The sequence below is a fragment of the Globicephala melas genome, chromosome 17 (assembly GCF_963455315.2).
Source record: "Globicephala melas chromosome 17, mGloMel1.2, whole genome shotgun sequence".
NCBI classification, from domain to species: domain Eukaryota; kingdom Metazoa; phylum Chordata; class Mammalia; order Artiodactyla; family Delphinidae; genus Globicephala; species Globicephala melas.
This window is the reverse complement of record NC_083330.1, coordinates 46,585,343-46,605,254: the sequence shown is the minus strand read 5'-3', so window position 1 is coordinate 46,605,254 and position 19,912 is coordinate 46,585,343. Positions and strand designations below refer to the sequence as shown.

The window sequence follows — 19,912 nt, the reverse complement described above, 5'->3', positions numbered from 1 at the left end:
TGGGCTTTCTATCCTGTTCCATGGATCTATATGTTTGTTTTTGTACTAGTACCATACCGTTTTGATTACCGTAGCTTTGTAATATAGTCTGAAGTCAGGAAGTGTGATTCCTCCAGCTCTGTTCTTCTTTCTCAATTGTTTTGGCTATTTGGGGTCTTTTGTGTTTCCATACAAATTTACAAAACTTTTGTTCTAGTTCTGTGAAAAATGCCATTGGTAATTTGAGGGATTGTATTGAATCTGTAGATTGTCTTGGGTAATATAGTTGTTTTGACAACATTGATTTTTCCAATCCAAGAAGAACTTGGTATATCTTTCCATGTGTTTGTATCATCTTCAGTTTCTTTCATCAACATCTTATAGTTTTCAAAAACAGTTCCTTTGCCTCCTTAGGTAGGTTTATTAGTAGGTATTTTTTTTCTTTTTGATGCAGTGGTAAATGGGATTGTTTTGTTAATTTCTCTTTCTGATATTTCATTATCAGTGTATAGAAATGCAACAGATTTCTGTATATTAATTTTGTATCCAGCAACTTCACCATATTCATGGATGAGCTCTAGCAGTTTTCTCGCAGCATCTTCAGGATTTTCTATGTGTAGTATTATGTCATCTGCAAACAGTGACAACTTTACTTCTTCTTTTCCAGTTTGAATTTCTTTTATTTCTTTTTTCTCTCTGATTGTCATGGCTGGGACGTCCAAAACTATGTTGGATAAAAGTGGCGAGAATGGACATCCTTGTCTTGTTTCTGATCTTAGAGGAAATGCTTTCAGCTTTTCACTATTATGATGTTAGCTGTTGGTTTGCCATATATGGTCTTTATTATGTTGAGGCATGTCTCCTCTATGTTCACTTTCTGGAGAGGTTTTTTTTTTTTATCATAAATGGGTGTTGAATTTTGTTAAAAGCTTTTTCTGCATCTATTGAGATGATCTTTTGGTTTTTACTCTTCAATTTATTCATGTTGTGTATCACATTGATCTGCAGGTATTGAAAAATCCTTGTATCCCTGGGATAAATCCCAGTTGATCATGGTGTATGATCGTTTTAATGTATTGTTGAATTCGGTTTGCTAGTATTTTGTTGAGGGTTTTCCTATCTATGTTCATCAGTGATACTCGCCTATCATTTTCCTTTTTAGCGATTTTCTTTTGTCTGCTTTTGGTATCAGGGTGTTGATGGCCTCATTTAATGAATTTGAAACTGTTACTTCCTCTGCAGTTTTTTGGAACAATTTCAGAATGATAGGTGTTAACTCTCCTCTAAATGTTTCGTAGTATTCATCTGTGAAGCCATCTGGTCCTGGACTTTTGTTTATTAAGTGTATCTTTTCTTTTGGAAGAGTTTGAGAGGGATTGGTATAAGTTCTTAGTATGTTTGATAGAATTCCCCAGTGAAGCCACCAGTCCTGGACTTCTGTTTGCTGGGAGGTTTATGGGTTTTGTTTGGTTGGGTTTTTTTCTATATAGTTTCTATTTCACTTTTAGTGATCATTCTGTTCAGAGTATTTATTATTTCTTGATTCAGTTTTTGTTGGGCTGTATGTTTCTAGAAACTTGTCCACTTCTTCTAGGTTGTCCACTTTGTTGGCATATAATTGTTCATAGTATTGTCTTATGGCCTTTTCGTATTTCTGTGGTGTTGGTTATTTCTCCTTTCATTTCTTAATTTGTTTATTTGTGTCCTCTCTCTTTTCTTCTTGGTGAGCCTGGCCAGAAGTTTGTCGATTTTGTTTATCCTTTCAAAAAAGCAGCTCTTGGTTTTATTGACTATTTCTATTGTTTTTTTAACCTCTGAATTTATTTCCTCTCTTATCTTTATTACTTCCTTCCTTTTGCCAACTTTAGGTTTTGTTTGTCCTTTTTTCTTTTAGGTGATTTGAGATTTTTCTTGCTTTTTGAGGACGACCTCTATTGCTGTGAGCTTCTCTCTTAGGACTGCTTTTGCTGCATCCCATAGATTTTGTATGGTTGTGTTTTCATTGTCATTTTTGTCAAGGTATTTTTAAATTTCCTCTTAAATTTCATCGTTGACCCATTGGGTTTTTAGTAGCATGTTACTTAATCTCTATATAATCTCTATATAATCGTGGGGTTTTTTTCTTTTTCTTTTCTCTTCTCAGTACTCTTTCTGTGGTTGATTTCTAATTTCATACCATAGTGGTCAGAAAAGATGCTTGAAATAATTTTTTTCTTTACAAATATTAAAAATTTGATTTTTAATAATGTAAGTACAAAATTTTATTTCTTTATACAACTGTAATGGGATTTGGATCAAACTGCTAGAATTTATTTAAAAGACAAAATAAAACAATGATATAAAAACTGCAAGAAGGTTTGAATCCAAAGGTTTTCCTCTAACAGTACTAAATACCACAAGGAACAGATTATACAAATGTGTACAAATTTTAAATACAAATACAATAGGGTTGGATTTTAAAGGAAAACAAACAAAAATCAGGTCCTCATCAGGACTTTATTAATGTGTACAAATGACAATGGTAGGATTGACTTCTTTCTGTACTAATCCATGTCTCTGAGGCCCTTCCTTGATACTCTATGTCAAACAGGAAACTGACATGGGTACAGAGGAGGCGTGGGACAGGTGCTGACACACAAACTCAAACCAGGATTTCTGCTCTTCGTGATTTTGGTTCCCAAACATTCCTGTTTCCTTCTGTTTCCCCAGTTAAATCTCAAAACTGCTCTGAGGTGAGAATGGCATTCAGCAGCCAGAATACCTTTAAGAAAAACAGCCCTGTGACCACACTGGTGGGAAGAAAGGAAGGAATTAAATAGGATGCAGGATGGCGGCACTTTCCTCAAAGATCTACTTTGATACTGCGGTGCTCCATCCAGGCCAAGGGAAGAAAGCAGTCACCTCAGAGTCTGGTTTTGACGTGGACTCTCAAACCAAATTTAAAAACAACCCTGAAGCCCTCAACTGTTTTCTTTGGAACTGGGAAGCAAAAATCTGGTTCTTTGGAAATAAGGGCAGCTGGGAATGGTAACCTTCCTTTTTATTTAGTTTCTTGACACTGTTCAGTTGTAAAGAACTAGAATCCCAATATGATTCCTTTCCGAGGCACAGTACCTGAACGTGTAGATGATTTGGAGTTTGCAGAGGAGACCAGAGGAAGGAGGGGAGGAAGAAATGACAAATCTGTATCTTCCACATGCTGTTGCTGGTGGAGGCTCTTGTTTTTAAATTATATATACAGAAATTTACAGGATAAATTAAAATCTAAGAGAGTTTAAAGAGTTAAATACACATAATTAAAACACATCCACACATGCACATAAACAAACCTACATGAGAATAGAGTACTTTTTTCGCAATTTGCTTAAGTGTGGAATGCAGAACACTGTGTATCTGCCCAACAGGGGAGCCAATGAGATGAACCCAGGAATCAGGCTGGGCAAAGCTCACCTTCCACACCCACCAAGCAACTAAGCAGCAGAACTGTGAGCTAAGCTGACGCTGCCAATGGAAGATAACAGCTCTTAGCTCTGCAGACCAAATGCTGTGGGTCAGCTCACAATATAGTCCATTCAGCTGGTGGCATTAACGGCCTTACCCTCTCCAGGGCTCACAAATCTCCTTGGCTCCGACTGAGGCTGCCAGTGGTACCAATGATTACAATAAGTTTTGAGACATGGACACTGGTAGAGTAGGAATTCGGATGAAGCCCCCTACTAAGTTCACTTAAGCCATCGCAACAACTTTCAGATGGGAATGATGTTATCATCTCCCACCTAGGTCACTTCAAGTTGAAAAGCTTTGTACTTTCAGTTAACTAACGTCTTCCCATAATCTTTCCCGTTGCATTTCAGACTGTAAGACAGGTAAGGCAAATGGTCAGTGATGGGTCTGGAGGTACAATTGAGTTTGGAAAAAAATCACATTTTGGCTGACCTTAAAGCGATGCACTTGACATCCAGAACAAGCCTTCAGCCCCCAAGTTACATTGTTTTTTAAGGTAGATTTATCCACCACGGGAGAAGAAATAATCCCAAGCCCATATTCATACCAAGGTTTCCTCTTGGCTAAACCTTTGCCATTTCATAAAATTATTAAAAGCAAAGTAGTTACAGTCCTATGTATATATTATACATTTTATATATATATATATATATATACACACACATTATGCATATATATAAAAATTTAAAATCTACACCCAGAGGCCAGTGAAGGGATCTGCAACAGTCACATATACACAAGCCAGCAACAGGCAAGATAAGGTTTCTGTCCCAGGAGTCTGCTGTCACGGTCCAGGCATGATGTAAGCAATGTGGTCCAGCGTGTTTGACAAGACCTGTTTGGGACAGCCATTCAACTCAGGTAGTCGTGTGGTCACACACGCTAAGGGGCCAAGCACACAGATGATGGAATCCAGAAGCACTGACAGATTGCCAGACACTGCCACCATGCCCTCGGTTTCCTGCAGGTGGTGTCCAGTGAGGCTCAGGGACTCTCCCAACAGCTGGAGATGAGCGGCCACGTCGACAGGCTCTGTCTCGGGGGCTTTGTCTGGCAAGGCGGGTAGTAATAGCATGTTGGTGGGTGCGGATTTCTTCGGGGCGACACTACTCCTGCAGAGGAAGCTTTCACTTTCATGGAAACTTCTGAGCTGGATGCTTTTCTTTTCACAGTTGTAGCTTCTGCTTTGTTCTGTTTGTGTTGCAGATGCTGAGGTTTTTGCTTCCAAATCAGTTTGTCCTTTTCTGGCAGTTGCTTCCACACCTCAGCCAGTTTTGGGGGTTTTTTTGTGGGGTTTTTTTGCGGTACGCGGGCCTCTCACTATTGTGGCCTCTCCCGTTGCGGAGCACAGGCTCCGGACGCGCAGGCTCAGCGGCCATGGCTCACGGGCCCAGCCGCTCCGCGGCATGTGGGATCTTCCCAGACCGGGGCACAAACCCGTGTCCCCTGCATCGACAGGTGGACTCTCAACCACTGCGCCACCAGGGAAGCCCCTCAGCCAGTTTTTTACTCAGTTTCCCAAAATCTATGCCTAGATGGTCAGACAAAGGTTACACGATACTCCTTAAAGAACACCTGGTAGGCCGACATGTTCTTTTTTGGCTTTTCTTCTCTCTCTCTTTGTCCTTCTCTCTTTTTTTTCTCACTGTGCCTATCCGTGTGGAGGCCAGGAAACGGTGGGGGAGGGGCGGCTGCTCCAGTGTACGGGATGCTGGGCGGAGGGCCGGGCGGCGCTGGGACCTCTCCCGCTGGTGCAGCAGGAAGTCCCGACCTTCTCTTGGACTTGGAGTGTCGCTTCTCTTTATGCTTCTCCTTGTCCTTTCTTTTTTTTTTTTTTTTGCGGTATGCGGGCCCCTCTCACTGTTGTGGCCTCTCCCGTTGCGGAGCACAGGCTCCAGACGCGCAGGCTCAGCAGCCCTGGCTCACGGGCCCAGCCGCTCCACGGCATGTGGGATCTTCCCGGACCGGGACACGAACCCGTGTCCCCTGCATCGACAGGTGGACTCTCAACCACTGCGCCACCAGGGAAGCCCTCCTTGTCCTTCTTTTTGCTCTTCTTTGACTTCTTTTTCTTCTTGATTGCCCAGTAAGAATCATCAATCACTAACTCCCCAGCCTCCAGCTCCCTGCCAGAGGAGGAGCCTGATTCTACTAGAATAGGTTCAAGCCCTGAAAGATCAAGGTTAGCACTGTGGGATTCTGGGAACTGGGAGGCATCAGACCCATAGCCTTCAGGGCCAGGAGACGAACGTGAATCTGAGAATGACTTGTACTTCCTCCAGGCTGTTTTCAGAAAGCTCCGTAACTCGTGTCGTAGGAGTAAAGCACCTTGCTCATCTCAAGCTGACGTCTTAGAGGATTTTTTCACAATTGCTTGTTGAGAGGGGTACTGAAAAGACTCCTCATCAACTGAGCTGCTTCCCTTCTCCTTTGGTGAGAGAATAAGTTTCATCTTTAACCCATCAGGCTCCCAAAGGGTCTGTGTCTCAGTGTTCACATAGAGCAGTTTCATTTTTTTGGATTTGTGGGAACCACCATCCTCCAGGGACAGCTCCCCACTGCTTCTGCTGACTTTCTTCCTGTGGTGTTCCTTTTTACTCTCTGAATGGCTTGAAGAACTGGAGGACATTTCTCCTGTCTTTTGGGGGGGGGGTTTGGTGCCTTTTGCCAGAGGGGAAGTGATCCCTTTCAACAGGTCCATAGTTGTGTCAGCAGATTGCGGGCTGGACTTTTTCTTCTGTGACAATTCCAAAGACAAAATATCTGGTGTATCACAAATGAAGACTGTTCTTCTATGCTGAATCTTCCAAAATGCCAGCCCTCCACCTCTCTCCTCCTTCACCCTGGTTTATCGGCACTCAGAACAAGAATCACTGTCCTCCATAGTAGTAGTAATAGTAGTAGTAGTAGTAATCATCTTCTTGTGCTTGTCCATCCCCAAGAAGTAAAGTTCACTGTCCTTTAACCTCTTCTTGGAAGAATTCCTCACCTGAGCAGTGATTTCCTCCTCTTCCCTTAAAAAATCTTTGTAAGAACGTTGTAAGAACGTTTCTTTTCTTCTTGGCTTTGGCCAGCAGCTAGCCCTATGTCCTCAAAGCTGTGATCACCATCAAAGCAATCTTCACGAGGCTCGCCCAGATCCTGCCTCAGTGCACTGACTGCCAACATCTTGGAGAAGGAGCGGAAAGCGCAAGCGGCCAGGGAGCCTCAGTCGAGCCCAGAGCGCAGACCTTGAAATAATTTCTATACTCTTAAATTTGTTGAGGCTTGTTTTGTGTCCTCGTATGTGGTGTATGCTAAGGAATGTTTCATGTGTATTCCGAAATACACATGCTTGAAAAGAATGTGTATTCTGGGGTTTTTTTGCATATAATGTCCTGAAAATATCAATTAAGTCTACCTGTTCTATTGTATCATTTAGTATCTCTGTTGCCTTGTTGATTTACTATTTGGAAGATCTTGTCCATTGACGTCAGTGGGATGTTAAAGTTTCCTACTGTTATTGTATTCCCAGCAATTTCTCTCTTTGTTAGTATTTGTTTTATGTATTTAGGTGATCATATTGGTTGCATATATATTGAGTGTAATATCCTCTTCTTGTATTGATGCTTTTATCATTATATACTGTTCTTCTTTATCTTTCTTTGTGGCCTTTGTCTTAAAGTCTATTTTGTCTGATATGAGTATTCCTACACTGTTCTTGTCATTTCCATTTGCATGAATATCTTTTTCTATCCCCCCTTTTTTTTTTTTGGCTGTGTCAGGTCTTTGTTGCTGCGTGCAGGCTTTCTCTAGTTGTGGCAGGTGGGGACTACTCTTTGTTGTGGTGCGTGGGCTTCTCATTACAGTGGCTCCTCTTGTTGCGGAGCACGGGCTCTAGGCGCGTGGGCTTCAGTAGTTGTGGTGCATGGGCTCAGTAGTTGTGGTGCACAGGTTTAGTTGCTCCGTGACATGCGGGATCTTCCCGGACCAGGGATCGAACCCATGTCCCCTGCATTGACAGGCGGATTCTTTTTTTTTTTTTTTTTTTTGACAGGCGGATTCTTAACCACTGCCTCACCAGGGAAGTCCCTATCCCCTCACTTTCAATCTATGTGTGTCCTTCGCTCTAAAGTGGGCAGTATATTGGAGGTTCTTGTTGTTTTTAATCCAATCTGCCACTCTGTCATTTGATTTGAGCATTTAGTTCATAGACATTTAAGGTAAATATTGATAGATAGGGATTTATTCCAATTTTAAACCTTGTTTTCTAGTTGACTTTGTATTTCTTCTGTTTCTTTTTCTTTCTACTTTTTTGGTTTGATGGGTTTTTAAAAATTATGCACGAGTTCTTTTTGGTTTTTGTGAATCTGTTGTTTTTGATTTGTGGTTTCCCTGGTTTTCAAGTACATTAACCCATTACTATATACCTGCTTTAGACTCATAGTCATATAAGTTCAAACACATTCTTAAAAAAAATGAAATCTATGTTTTCTTACTCCCCTTCCCCACATTTTATGATTTTGATGGCCTCTTTTACATCTTCATGTTTATCTGTTTATAGTTATAATTGCTTTCACAAAAAACATTTATCTTATTTAAATGATTTACTTTCCAATTGTGATTCTCTTTCCTTTAGATTCTTGCTTTTTTTCTATTTAGAGAAGACCTTTCAATATTTCTTTTAGCATAAGTTTAGTATTGCTGTATTCTTTTAGTTTTTGCTTGTCTGGGAAATTGTTTATCTTTCCTTCTATTTTAAACAGTAATCCCACTGGGTAGAGTATCCTAGGTTGTACGTTTTTCCCTTTCAAGACTTTGAATATATCTTGCCATTCCCTTCTGGCCTGCAGCATTTCTGTAGAAAAATCAGCTGATAGCTTTACAGGAGTTCCCTTGTAATCAACTTTTTTTCTCTTTCTACCTCTAGAATTCTCTCTTTATCTTTAACTTTTGCTGTTTTAATTATAATATGTCTCGGTGTAGGTCTGTTTGGGTTCATCTTGTTTGGGACCATCTGTGCTTCCTGTACCTGGATATCTATTTCCTTCTTTAGGTTTGGGAAGTTTTCAGCCATAATTTCTTCAAATACATTTTTGATCACCTTTTCTCTTTCTTCTCTTTCTGGGATCCCTATTATGCATAGATTGCCATGCTTTAAGTTATCCCATAGGTCTCATATATTGTTTTCATGTGTCTTTCTGTCTTTTGTTCTGATTGGGTGATTTTCATTATTCTGTCTTCCAGATCACTTATTTGTTTTTTGCATTATTCAGTTTGCTATTTATTGCCTTTAGTTCAGCTTTCTTCTTGGCAAATGAGTTTTCTAATTTTAATTGGCTCCTCTTTATAGTTTCTATGCCATTTTTACAGTAATCTGCATTTCTGTTGGTATCCTTTCTTAATTCCTTCAGTATTTTTATTACCTCCTTTTTGAACTCAGGGTCTAGTAGACTGGCAAGGGCTATTTCATTGTTTGTTCTTTCAGGGGAAGTCTCTTGATCTTTTAGTTGCGAGTGGTTTCTTTGTTTCTTCATTTTATTTATATTTCTCTGACTATGAGTTTAGGAAAAACAGTTATCTACTGTGGTCTTGAAAGGCTGTTTTTATGTGGGAGCATCCCTGTGTTGCCTGCGTGAGTCTAATATTTTTGGTGCAAGGGCTGTTTTTAGTATGGATGCCTGCTGCTGCTTTTTCTCAGTGTGTGCTGGCTGTTATCCCCTTGAGAGGGGGTGTGATTGTTGTGGCGGTAACCAGAGCCTGCACTGGATCATGAACGGGACCTCATGTTTGTTCTGTGGTTGTCACAGGCCTGTCAGGGGCAGGGTCTGCTCCCCAGTTGTTGGAGTAGAAGCCCCCATATTCGATTCTAAGCTACAGTGTGAGGTAGGTGGGACTGGATTGCTCCTGCTGGGATAGGAGCTGCTGAGTATTCCTCCTCAGGGGCTGTCCACCAGGAAATGCACTCTGTGGTGTCACCTGTGTGAGCTCGCAAAGTACAGTGTTGTTGGCACTGCCCTCAGCCTTGGGAATGCAGGCAATTGGCCAGGATGTCCCTCAGGTGCTGTGCTCACAAAGCCGCCAGCACAGAGCCACTGAAGTCCAGCACAGGGATCCGCCCATGGGAGCTATGCAATCAGCCCAGACCCCAGCCCCACCTCCGCATGCAGGTGCCCACAAAGCCCGCCAGTGCTAACACCAGACCTGCTCCAGTGCCAGTAATATGCTCCAATGTCCCACAGGCACTACACCTTCAGAGCCCCAGCAGCATAAATCCACACAGCTGCTGGGACATGGCTCAGATTTCAGCCCCGCTTCTGAAGTCTCCATCACTAGGGATCTGCTCAGATTTTAGTCTCATCTCTATGTGTGGGCACTTGCGCACCCCCAGAGCTCCTAGAAGCGGAGCCACACCTGCTGTGAGCACACTGAGAATGAGGCTGCTATGGCGGGGCCCCACCCCTCACTGTGTGTGTGTGTGTGTGTGTGTGTGTGTGTGTGTGTGTTAACAATGGGGCTTTTATGGAAGATCTGGGCTGCACCCTACACACACCCTGTTGTGGCCCAGACCACACTTCAGTCCCTTTGGGCAGTCTCTGCACAGCCAATCCCAGTCCTCTCGCCCAGTTTGTTCGCTGCAGCCCATGTTTCAGCACCCAGCCCCTGTGCCATGGGTTGTTTGTTTTTTTGATGTTGAGTGATAGGAGCTGTTTATACATGTTGGATATTAACCACTTATCGGTCATATCATTTGCAAATATTTTCTCGCATTTGGTAGGTTGTCTTTTCGTTTCATCAATGGTTTCCTTTGCTGTGCAAAAGCTTTTAAGTTTAATTAGGTCCCATTTGTTTGTTTTTGTTTTTATTTCCTTTGTTTTAGGAGAAAGATTCAAAAAAATGTTGCTACAATTTATGTCAAAGAGTGTTCTGCCTATGTTTTCCTTTAGGAGTTTTATGGTATCTGGTATTACATTTAGTTCTTTAATCCATTTTGAGTTTAGTTTTGTATATGGTGTTAGAGAATGTTCTAATTTCATTCTTTTACATGTAGCTGTCCGGTTTTCCCAGCACACTTACTGAAGGGACTGTCTTTTCTCCACTGTATATTCTTACCTCCTTTGTCATAGATTAATTGACCATAAGTGGGTGGGTTTATTTCTGGGCTCTCCATTCTGTTCCATTTCTGTTCCATCCACAGAAAATTACTATGTGTAATTACACATAGTAATTTTCTGTGAATTGATAGTTTATGTAATTTGCCTATAAGTTTTTTAGAGGCTGTTTGTCATTTTCTTATTGATTTGTGAATCCTTTTTGTAAATTAGATATATTAACCCTATACTACAAATTGTTTTCAATCTCTTATTGGCTTGTGGAGTCTTTCATGAAATAGAAGTTATTTAAAATAAGCATTATCTTTTAAACTTCCAAAACAGATTTGAATTCTCCTTATTTAAGTAAGACAGAATGTGTGTAGTATCAGTTTTTGTTCTACCCTATCATGTTTTATTAATTTAGAACTTTTGAGAGTAAGAAAACAATGGGATTTTCTACTTTCTATTCTGGGGTGTGTGTGTGTGTGTGTGTGTGTGTGTGTGTGTGTGTGTGTGTGTGTGTGTGTGTGTGTGTGTGTGTGTGTGTGTGTGTGTGTGTGTGTGTGTGTGTGTGTGTGTGTGTGTGTGTGTGTGTGTGTGTGTGTGTGTGTGTGTGTGTGTTGGTGGGGACTGTGGCAAGAGAATTTCCAGGAAAGTTTATCCCATTCTCTACATTTGCTTTATCGCTCCTCACATCTTTATCCAAGTTTTTATTGAGGGTATACTACACACTTAAAACTTAGATAAATATATGAATTTATTAATTTAAAAATATCAAATCCTGGAAAATAATTTTATCTACCTAAAATTTTTTTCTTTTGAATTTACCTCCTTTCTGTGATTGATTGTATGATATCTATATGTTTATATATAATTCAGAGCTAGAACTTTGCTCCCACCTAACTCTGTGTATCCTTTACTGCAGTGAGTGATGGATTGGAACTGAGACCGAAATATAAAGGAGTTTTGCATTGCTTGACCACCATTTGGAAACTTGATGGACTACGGGGACTTTACCAAGGAGTAACCCCAAATGTGTGGGGTGCAGGCTTATCCTGGGGACTCTACTTTTTCTTGTGAGTAGGTCTGGGAGATTTTACAGTAGTAAATAAAAAGGAATTTATGTTTTTAATGATTTTTTTAAAAATCAGTTGGTGAAGCAAGGTGAGTCATTTAATCAGTTTCTCTGCATTGGAAGGGCTAGAAAGAGCAGAATGGCATATTAGTCTCATTCTCTGTAAGCTATTATCAGAGGCATTTAGTTTGGAAAAAAGTTATTAATAAGAAGGTAAAAGGATGAGATGGAGAAACACTCTTCCAGAAGCCATTTCTGTGAGATGGATTCAGGAAGGTGGCTTCCCAAAATACATTGATTCATAATGAAGTTGGAAAAGCAGAAGAGGACAGATCTTGGAGTCCTCATAAGAACATGTATCACAGGATAGCCCTATGGGAACAGAAAGCCAAAGCCAGTGCATGACTGAAAGAGTCTGAGGCATGTTCTTTCTTACCTCCTATTTGACCTGCTCCTTCATCTTTGTAGCTCATTCATTTCCTCACTCCTTCACTGTCAGGTATCATTACCGTTTGTAATCACTGATATTGGATGCTTACTGAAGAAGCCACAGAAAGCACCTGTGGCAGCCATATTCAAGTTGTTGAGTGTACAAGGGCATGGACACAAAGTATTATCACACCGCAGTGGAGGAGTGCGTGCTGCTCTGAGCTTGCCTCTGATATCTGCAACTGAATCCATGAATGGGGAGGCTTTTGTTTTAATACAGCGCATTTTTAGGAAAACATCAGTACCTGGTATATTTGTCTTCTTCTCTTTTGTGTCTGACATTTTACTTGATCTCTCATAATCTTATGGCAGTATACAAACCAACCTTAAAATATTTCCTAAGTGAAATCAAAATATAAATCAGCCTTAATATTGTTTAAATATTTTTCCTATTTTCAGTTGTAAGACATTCCTAGATGGGCGAAACCGTATGTATAAAATTTATTATGTTAATAATTTCAGAGCTGTGTGGGTTCTTTAAAGAGAGTTTCTAAGGCCAAGCCATGTAAGGTTTATGTGTTGAAATTATCATAAAACAGTATACTTGTTTTATGATAGAATGGATTGGTCAAGTTTGGAAAGATTTATTTAGTTGAAGCCTTCTTCCTGGAGGAAAGTGGAAATTGGAGTTTGACAAAAAAGGTGATTTAACTCCCTTACTCAGAAGCATTTTGTGGCTGTTTTCTGCCAAGTAAAGCGTAAATGTCAGTGTGCCACTCAAGTGTAGCTCAGTTTGCCCTGTCTTCCCATCCACCCCTATAACTTTTGCTCATGCTTGTGTTTCCCTATTGAAACTGCACCCGTCTCTCCTTACCTGGCTCCGTGTTGCCTCCTACACAAAGCCTTCTCTGATCTCAGTAATAGTTCCTGAATCTCTCATGGTACTGTTTGTGTTATCTTTTGTTATGATTTCTTGTGTGCCACTATGGTCCTTGTTAATCTGTTAGGTGGGATCCGTGGAGTGTTTTATGTATCAGAATTGCCAACCACAGTATCTGAACGTAATAGTTAGCTGCCCTTTTTTTGTCTGCCCAATTGCTGCACCAGTATACCCTCCCCCTTCCAGTTTTCCTGTTTGCTGTTTTTATTAATGGTTGAACATGTGATGAAAATATTTTACATATGTATTGCCAGCCTACATATCTGGGGGGGAGAGATGGTATAGTCTTACAGTAAACCATTTCCAGTAAATCCATTATTTGAAAAAGGTCTTGTTTTGTAGTTGGATTACGTATTGACTTCTACTTTTGAGGTATTTTTAAGTTACCCACACTTTAAAATAGAATTTACTGCTTTATGTCACCCATTCAAATATTTATACACCTGTTCATGTTTAATTCTTTTAGTTACAATGCCATCAAATCATATAAGACAGAAGGAAGAGCAGAAAGGTTAGAGGCAACAGAATATCTCATCTCAGCTGCTGAAGCTGGTAAGGTAGTGTGTGAAATATAAAACATCAACTTCCAACTTGATTTTCACTTTTGTTCTTTATTTGCTTTTTTTCCTATGAACACCTGAGTTTAAATATGCTCATCTAACTATACTAATCAGTTATCACATGAAATTCCTTAGAAGGCAAGTATTCTGATGGATTACTCTGGATAGATTTCAAGAATTTTACTTGTCTCAAAGGGTATAATATTTAGAAAGGTTACGACTCTCTAATTTAAGATGATTTGGTATAGTGTTTCTTCCATTAAAATATGATTTCAGTTTTCAAATTAAACAATTAAATAGTCTTGTTTAATTGCCTTATGTATGTGTAATATTCAGAAGGAAAAACAAAGTAGGACTCTTAAGTCTTTTAACTCCTACTTTGATACCTTGTTACCTTGGTGGTTTTTTTTTTTTTTTCTTTTTGGCCGTGCTGCACGGCTTGTGGGATCTTAGTTTCCCAACCAGGGATTGAACCCAGGTCCTCGGCAGAGAAAGTGCTGAATCCACTGGACTGCCAGGGAATTCCCCACCTTGGTTTCTTAATGTTTACTGATTGTTTTTTAAGGCAAGAATTATCTTGCTCATTTTGAATACCTAGCTGCTAGCAGAGACCTGAGTCACAATAGGACTCCATAAATACTTGTTGAATAAAGGACTACTTAGGAAACTTGGCAAATGAGAAACTTAACCATTTGAATTTTTTTTAACAAAATCATCACTATCTGTAAAGAATGTAAATATTTCTTTTGATATTACATAGTTATTTAATTTTTGAGGTGTTGTGGCTACTTTGAGTGGTTTTGAGGAAGAGGGTGATAAAGTTGGGGTGGGTATACGTGTGCACATGCACAGATGATTGAGGTGCTGGATTGCTGGTCCTTTTCCCCTAATCTTCAGCCCCTCTGGGTTGTACTGTGTCCTCCTCCTAAGTATATGTATCTCCTTATCAGCATCTGCTTCCCAGGACCTCGGTCTGTTCTCCACACTAGGCCACTTTGTTTAGGAGCCAGGACATCTTTGCTACCCTCACACCTCAAAGGGAAAGTGTTTCACATTTTCATCACCTTTTAAATTTACTTCTCACTAACCACATGGGGAACTTTTTAAGACCACCAAAAACTATGTCTACCCATTAACCCTAGGTCTGTGCCTCAGGGACCACACTTTGCTGTTGCAGGTACAGCCCCATTCTTTATATAAATGGACTGTTCTTAATTCAGCTTGTCAGAAGTGAGAAAGTACCTGTATGCTGAGTAATATTATTTAAATCTGATTTCAGGAGCCATGACCCTCTGCATTACCAACCCATTATGGGTAACAAAAACTCGCCTTATGTTACAGTACGATGGTGTTGTTAATGCCTCACAGCGGCAATATAAAGGAATGTTTGATACACTTTTGAAAATATATAAGTATGAAGGTGTGCGTGGATTGTATAAGGTAATGAATTGTTATCAATATATTTTAATAGCTGACAATTGTAATTTCCCTTGGCTCTATTGTCTGAGTTCGGAATGACCTGTACTCAGTCCTGAAAAGAAACCAGACTTAGGCAAGGAACAATTTAATGACAACCGAAATCTGTATTGAAATTGTACTTTAAACTGTTTATCCTCATTACCATAAGAAGTATCATCGTGACACTGGTGGGTGTGTGAAGGACTGTCTAAAATAAAACTTTGTTGAGTAACCATTTCTCTAAGTCACACATTGAGGTCACTCATTCCTTACTCCCCTCCCCGGAAGCTGTGGTCCCTTGGAAACTCGCTTAGTTTAGCTTTTTTTTTTTTTTTCCTTCACTTGTTCCTTTCTAGGGGTTTATTCCTGGGCTGTTTGGAACATCACATGGTGCCCTTCAGTTTATGGCATATGAATTGTTGAAATTGAAATACAACCAACATACCAATAGATTACCAGAAGCACAGTTGGTAAGGTGATACTTGAAAAAACACTGGTATTTATTTTTATGGGCATTTAATAGATGGAAATTTTGTCACGTTTACTTTGGTAGTATTGCTATGATGATAAGTACTGATTCTGCCACTAATTTAATTTATAGTTAAATACTTTACAGGATAATGGCACACAACTGTAAAAAATAGAACCCCATTGAACGACCTTGTTTCAAGAGGGGAAACAGTATTTTTCACTTGTGGATCCACTTCAGTGTTGGTTTCCCTATGTAAATTTTACTTCTATATATATATATATTTTTTTTTTTTTTTACTTTTTTTTTTTTTTACTTTTATATTTTTAAAGAAACCCTACCTAAAGAAAAACAAATGTTTTCTGTTGTCATTTTAGAGCACGGTAGAATATATATCAGTTGCAGCATTATCCAAAATATTTGCTGTGGCAGCAACATACCCATACCAAGTTGTAAGAGCTCGTCTGCAGGATCAACACATGTTTTACAATGGTGTATTGGATGTAATCACAAAGACATGGAGGTAAGAGTATGTGGTATATCAAAGTGGCTCTTAGGAGGTACCTTGTAAATCTTAAACCGTCCAGTTGACATCATTAGTTTTATAGCAAAGACCAGTGTCTGTGGTGAAAACATGGCTGATGGACCCTTCCTCCCCATATCCCATTTACTCCATAGAAAACCATGAGCCTCGACTTCTTCATCTATAAAATTTGAATATCTAGGTTGACAGAGTTGTTTATAAAAATCAAATGAGATGTGTGAAAGTACCTTGACAAATTAATTAAAATTTAGGTATTATAGAATATTTGAATGGCATTGAACATAGGAAGTCATAAAAAACCTAGTTTAATAGAATTAAGAAGGCCCCAAGGGGGGGGGGCGGAGTCAAGATGGCAGACTAGGAGGACGCGGAGTTCGTGACTCTTCACAACTAGGACACCTACCAGGCACTGGTGGGGGACCACAGACACCTAAGGGGATGAGAGGAGCCCCCGAGCAACCAGACCCCAGGGAATATTAATCAGGGTGCGGTCTCCCGGAGGTCCTGATCTCGGCGCCAAGACCCAGCTCTACCCAACTGCCTGCAAACTCCAGTACTAGACACCTCAGGCCAAACAACCAGTAAGGCAGGAACACGGCCCCACCCATCAAAAAAGGCAAGACAACAAAAAAATGTTACGAACGAAGGAGTAAAGTAAAAACCTACAAGACCAAATAAATGAAGAGGAAATAGGCGACCTACCTGAAAAAGAATTCAGAGTAATGAGAGTAAAGATATCCAAAATCTCCAAAATAGAATGGAGAAAGTACAAGAAATGTTTAACAAAGACCTAGAAGAACTAAAGGACAAACAAACAGTGATGAACAACACAATAACTGAAATGAAAAATACACTAGAAGGAATCAGTAGCAGAACAACTGAGACAGAAGAGCAAATAAGTGAGCTGGAAGGTAGAATGGTGGAAATAACTGCCAAGGAGCAGAATAAAGAAAAAAGAATGAAAAGAAATGAAAACAACCTAAGAGACCTCTGGGACAACATTAAATGCACCAACATTCGCATTATAGAGGTCCCAGAAGGAGAAGGGAGAGAGAAAGGACCTGAGAAAATATTTGAAGAGATTATAGTAGAAAACTTCCCTAACGTGGGAAAGGAAATAGCCACCCAAGTCCAGGAAGCACAGAGAGTCCCAGGCAGGATAACCCAGGGAGAAACATGCCAAGACACAGTAATCAAACTAACAAAAATTAAATTAAAGAACAAATATTAAAAGCAGCAGAGGAAAAGCAACAAATAACATAGAAGGGAATCCCTGTAAGGTTATCAGCAGACTTTTCAGCAGAAGTTCTGCAGGCCAGAAGAGAGTGGCAGGATACATTTAAAGTGATGAAAGGGAAAAACCTACAACCCAGCAAGGATCTCATTCAGCTTCGATGGAGAAATCAAAAGCTTTACAGACAAGCAAAAGCTAAAGAAAATTCACCACCACCAAACCAGCTTTACAACAAATGTTAAAGGAACTTCTCTAGGCAGGAAACACAAAAGAAGAAGCAGACCCGCAAAAACAAACCCAAATCAATTAAGAGAATGGTAATAGGAACATACATGTCAATAATCACCTTGAATGTAAATGAATTAAATGCTCCAACCAAAAGACACAAACTGCCTGAGTGGATACAAAAAGGAGACCCATATATATACTGTTTACAAGAGACCCACTTGAGACCTAGGGACACATACAGACTGAAAGGCAGTGGATGGAAAAAATATTCCATGCAAATGGAAATCACTGGAGTAGCAATACTAGTTTCAGATAAAATAGACTTTAAAATAAAGACTCTTATAAGAGATAAGGAAGGGCACTACATAATGATCAGGGGATTAATCCAAGAAGAAGATATAACAATTATAAATATATATGCACCCAACATAGGAGCACCTCAATACATAAGGCAAATACTAACAGCCATAAAATGAGAAATCAACAGTAACACATTCATAGTAGGGGACTTTAACACCCCACTTTCACCAATGGACAGATCATCCAAAATGAAAATAAATAAGGAAACACAGCTTTAAATGACAGGATAGACCAGATAGACTTAATTGATATTTCTAGGACATTCCATCTGAAAGCGGACGAAAACACACTCCAGTATAGATCACATCTCGTGTCACAAATCAATCCTCGGAAAATTTAAGAAAATTGAAGTTGTATCAAGCATCTTTTCCAACCACAACGCTATGAGATTAGATTATAGGAAAAAAACTGTAAAAAACACAAACACATGGAGGCTAAACAGTGCGCTGCTAAATAACCAAGAGACCACTGAAGAAATCAAAGAGTAAATTTAAAAATACCTAGAAAGAAGTGACAATGAAAACACGACGACCCAAAACCTGTGGGACACAGCAGAAGCAGTTCTAAGAGGGAAGTTTACAGCAATTCAGTCTCACATCAAGAAACAAGAAAAATCTCAATCTAACCTTATGCCCAAAGCAACTAGAAAAAGAAGAACAAAGAAAACCCAGTTAGTAGAAGGAAAGAAATCATAAAGATTAGAGCAGAAACAAATGAAATAGGAATGTAGCAAACCATAGCAAAGATCAATAACACTAAAAGTTGGTTCTTTGAGAAGATAAACAAAATTGATAAACCTTTAGCCAGACTCATCAAGAAAAGAAGGGAGAGGACTCAAACCAATAAAATTAGAAATGAAAATGGAGAAGTTACGACACCACAGAAATACAAAGGATCATAAGAAACTATTACAAGCAACTCTATGCCAATAAAATGGACAACCTGGAAGAAATGGACAAATTCTTGGAAAGGTACAACTTTCCAAGACTGAACTAGGAAGAATTAGAAAATACAAACAGATCAATCACAAGTAATGAAATTGAAACTGTGATTAAAAATCTTCCAACAAACAAAAGTCCAGGACCAGATGGCTTCACAGGCAAATTCTATCAAACATTTAGAGAAGAGCTAACACCTATCCATCTCAAACTCTTCCAAAAAACTGCAGAGGGAGGAACACTCCCAAACTCGTTCAATGAGTCCACCATCACCCTGATCCCAAAACCAGACAAAGATGTCACAAAGAAAGAAAATTACAGACCAGTATCACTGATGAACATAGATGCAGAAATCCTCAACAAAATACTAGCAATTCAAATCCAACAGTACATTAACAGGATCATACACCATAATCAAGTGGGATTTACCCCAGGGATACAAGGATTTTTCAGTATCAGCAAGTCATTGTGATACACCATATGAACAGATTAAAGAGTAGAAACCATATGATCATCTCAACAGATGCAGAAAAAGCTTCTGACAAAATTCAACACCCATTTATGATAAAAACTCTCCGAAAAGTGGGCATGGAGGGAACCTACCTCAACATAATAAAGGCCATATACAACAAACCCACAGCAGACATCATTCTCAATGGTGAAAAACAAAGCATTTCCTCTACACTCAGGAACAGGTCAAGGATGTGCACTCTCACCACTATTATTCAACATAGTATTGGAAGTCCTAGCCACGGAATCAGAGAAGAAAAAGAAAGAAAAGGAATACAAATTGGAAAAGAAGTGAAATTGTCATTGTTTGCAGATGACATGATACTATACATAGATAATCCTAAAGATGCCACCAGAAAACTACTAGAACTAATCAATGAATTTGGTAAGGTTGCAGGATACAAAATTAATGCACAGAAATCTCTTGAATTTCCTATACACTAACAAAGAAAGATCAGAAAGAGAAATTAAGGAAGCAGTCGCATTTACCATTGCAACAAAAAGAATAAAATATCTAGGAATTAACCTACCTAAGGAGACAAAAAGACCTATACTCGGAAAACTAAGACACTGATGGGCATTTCCCTCTTTTCCCTCATGTTCTTCTCCTC

General features: G+C 39.5%; 1 protein-coding gene and 1 pseudogene across 1 annotated transcript in view; one reads left to right on the top strand and one right to left on the bottom strand.

Annotated features, from left to right (window-relative positions):
• The window catches only part of SLC25A32 (solute carrier family 25 member 32), a 50,069-nt gene that overhangs the window by 24,528 nt on the left and 5,629 nt on the right, over window positions 1–19,912 (top strand). The window contains exons 2-6 of the mRNA XM_030863070.3: window positions 11,482–11,632; window positions 13,467–13,552; window positions 14,840–15,000; window positions 15,375–15,488; window positions 15,865–16,010. Coding sequence (XP_030718930.1) covers window positions 11,482–11,632; window positions 13,467–13,552; window positions 14,840–15,000; window positions 15,375–15,488; window positions 15,865–16,010 — 658 coding nt within the window. The remainder of the gene's footprint in view (window positions 1–11,481; window positions 11,633–13,466; window positions 13,553–14,839; window positions 15,001–15,374; window positions 15,489–15,864; window positions 16,011–19,912) is intronic.
• Window positions 4,268–6,184, bottom strand: LOC115856640 (HMG domain-containing protein 4 pseudogene; annotated as a pseudogene).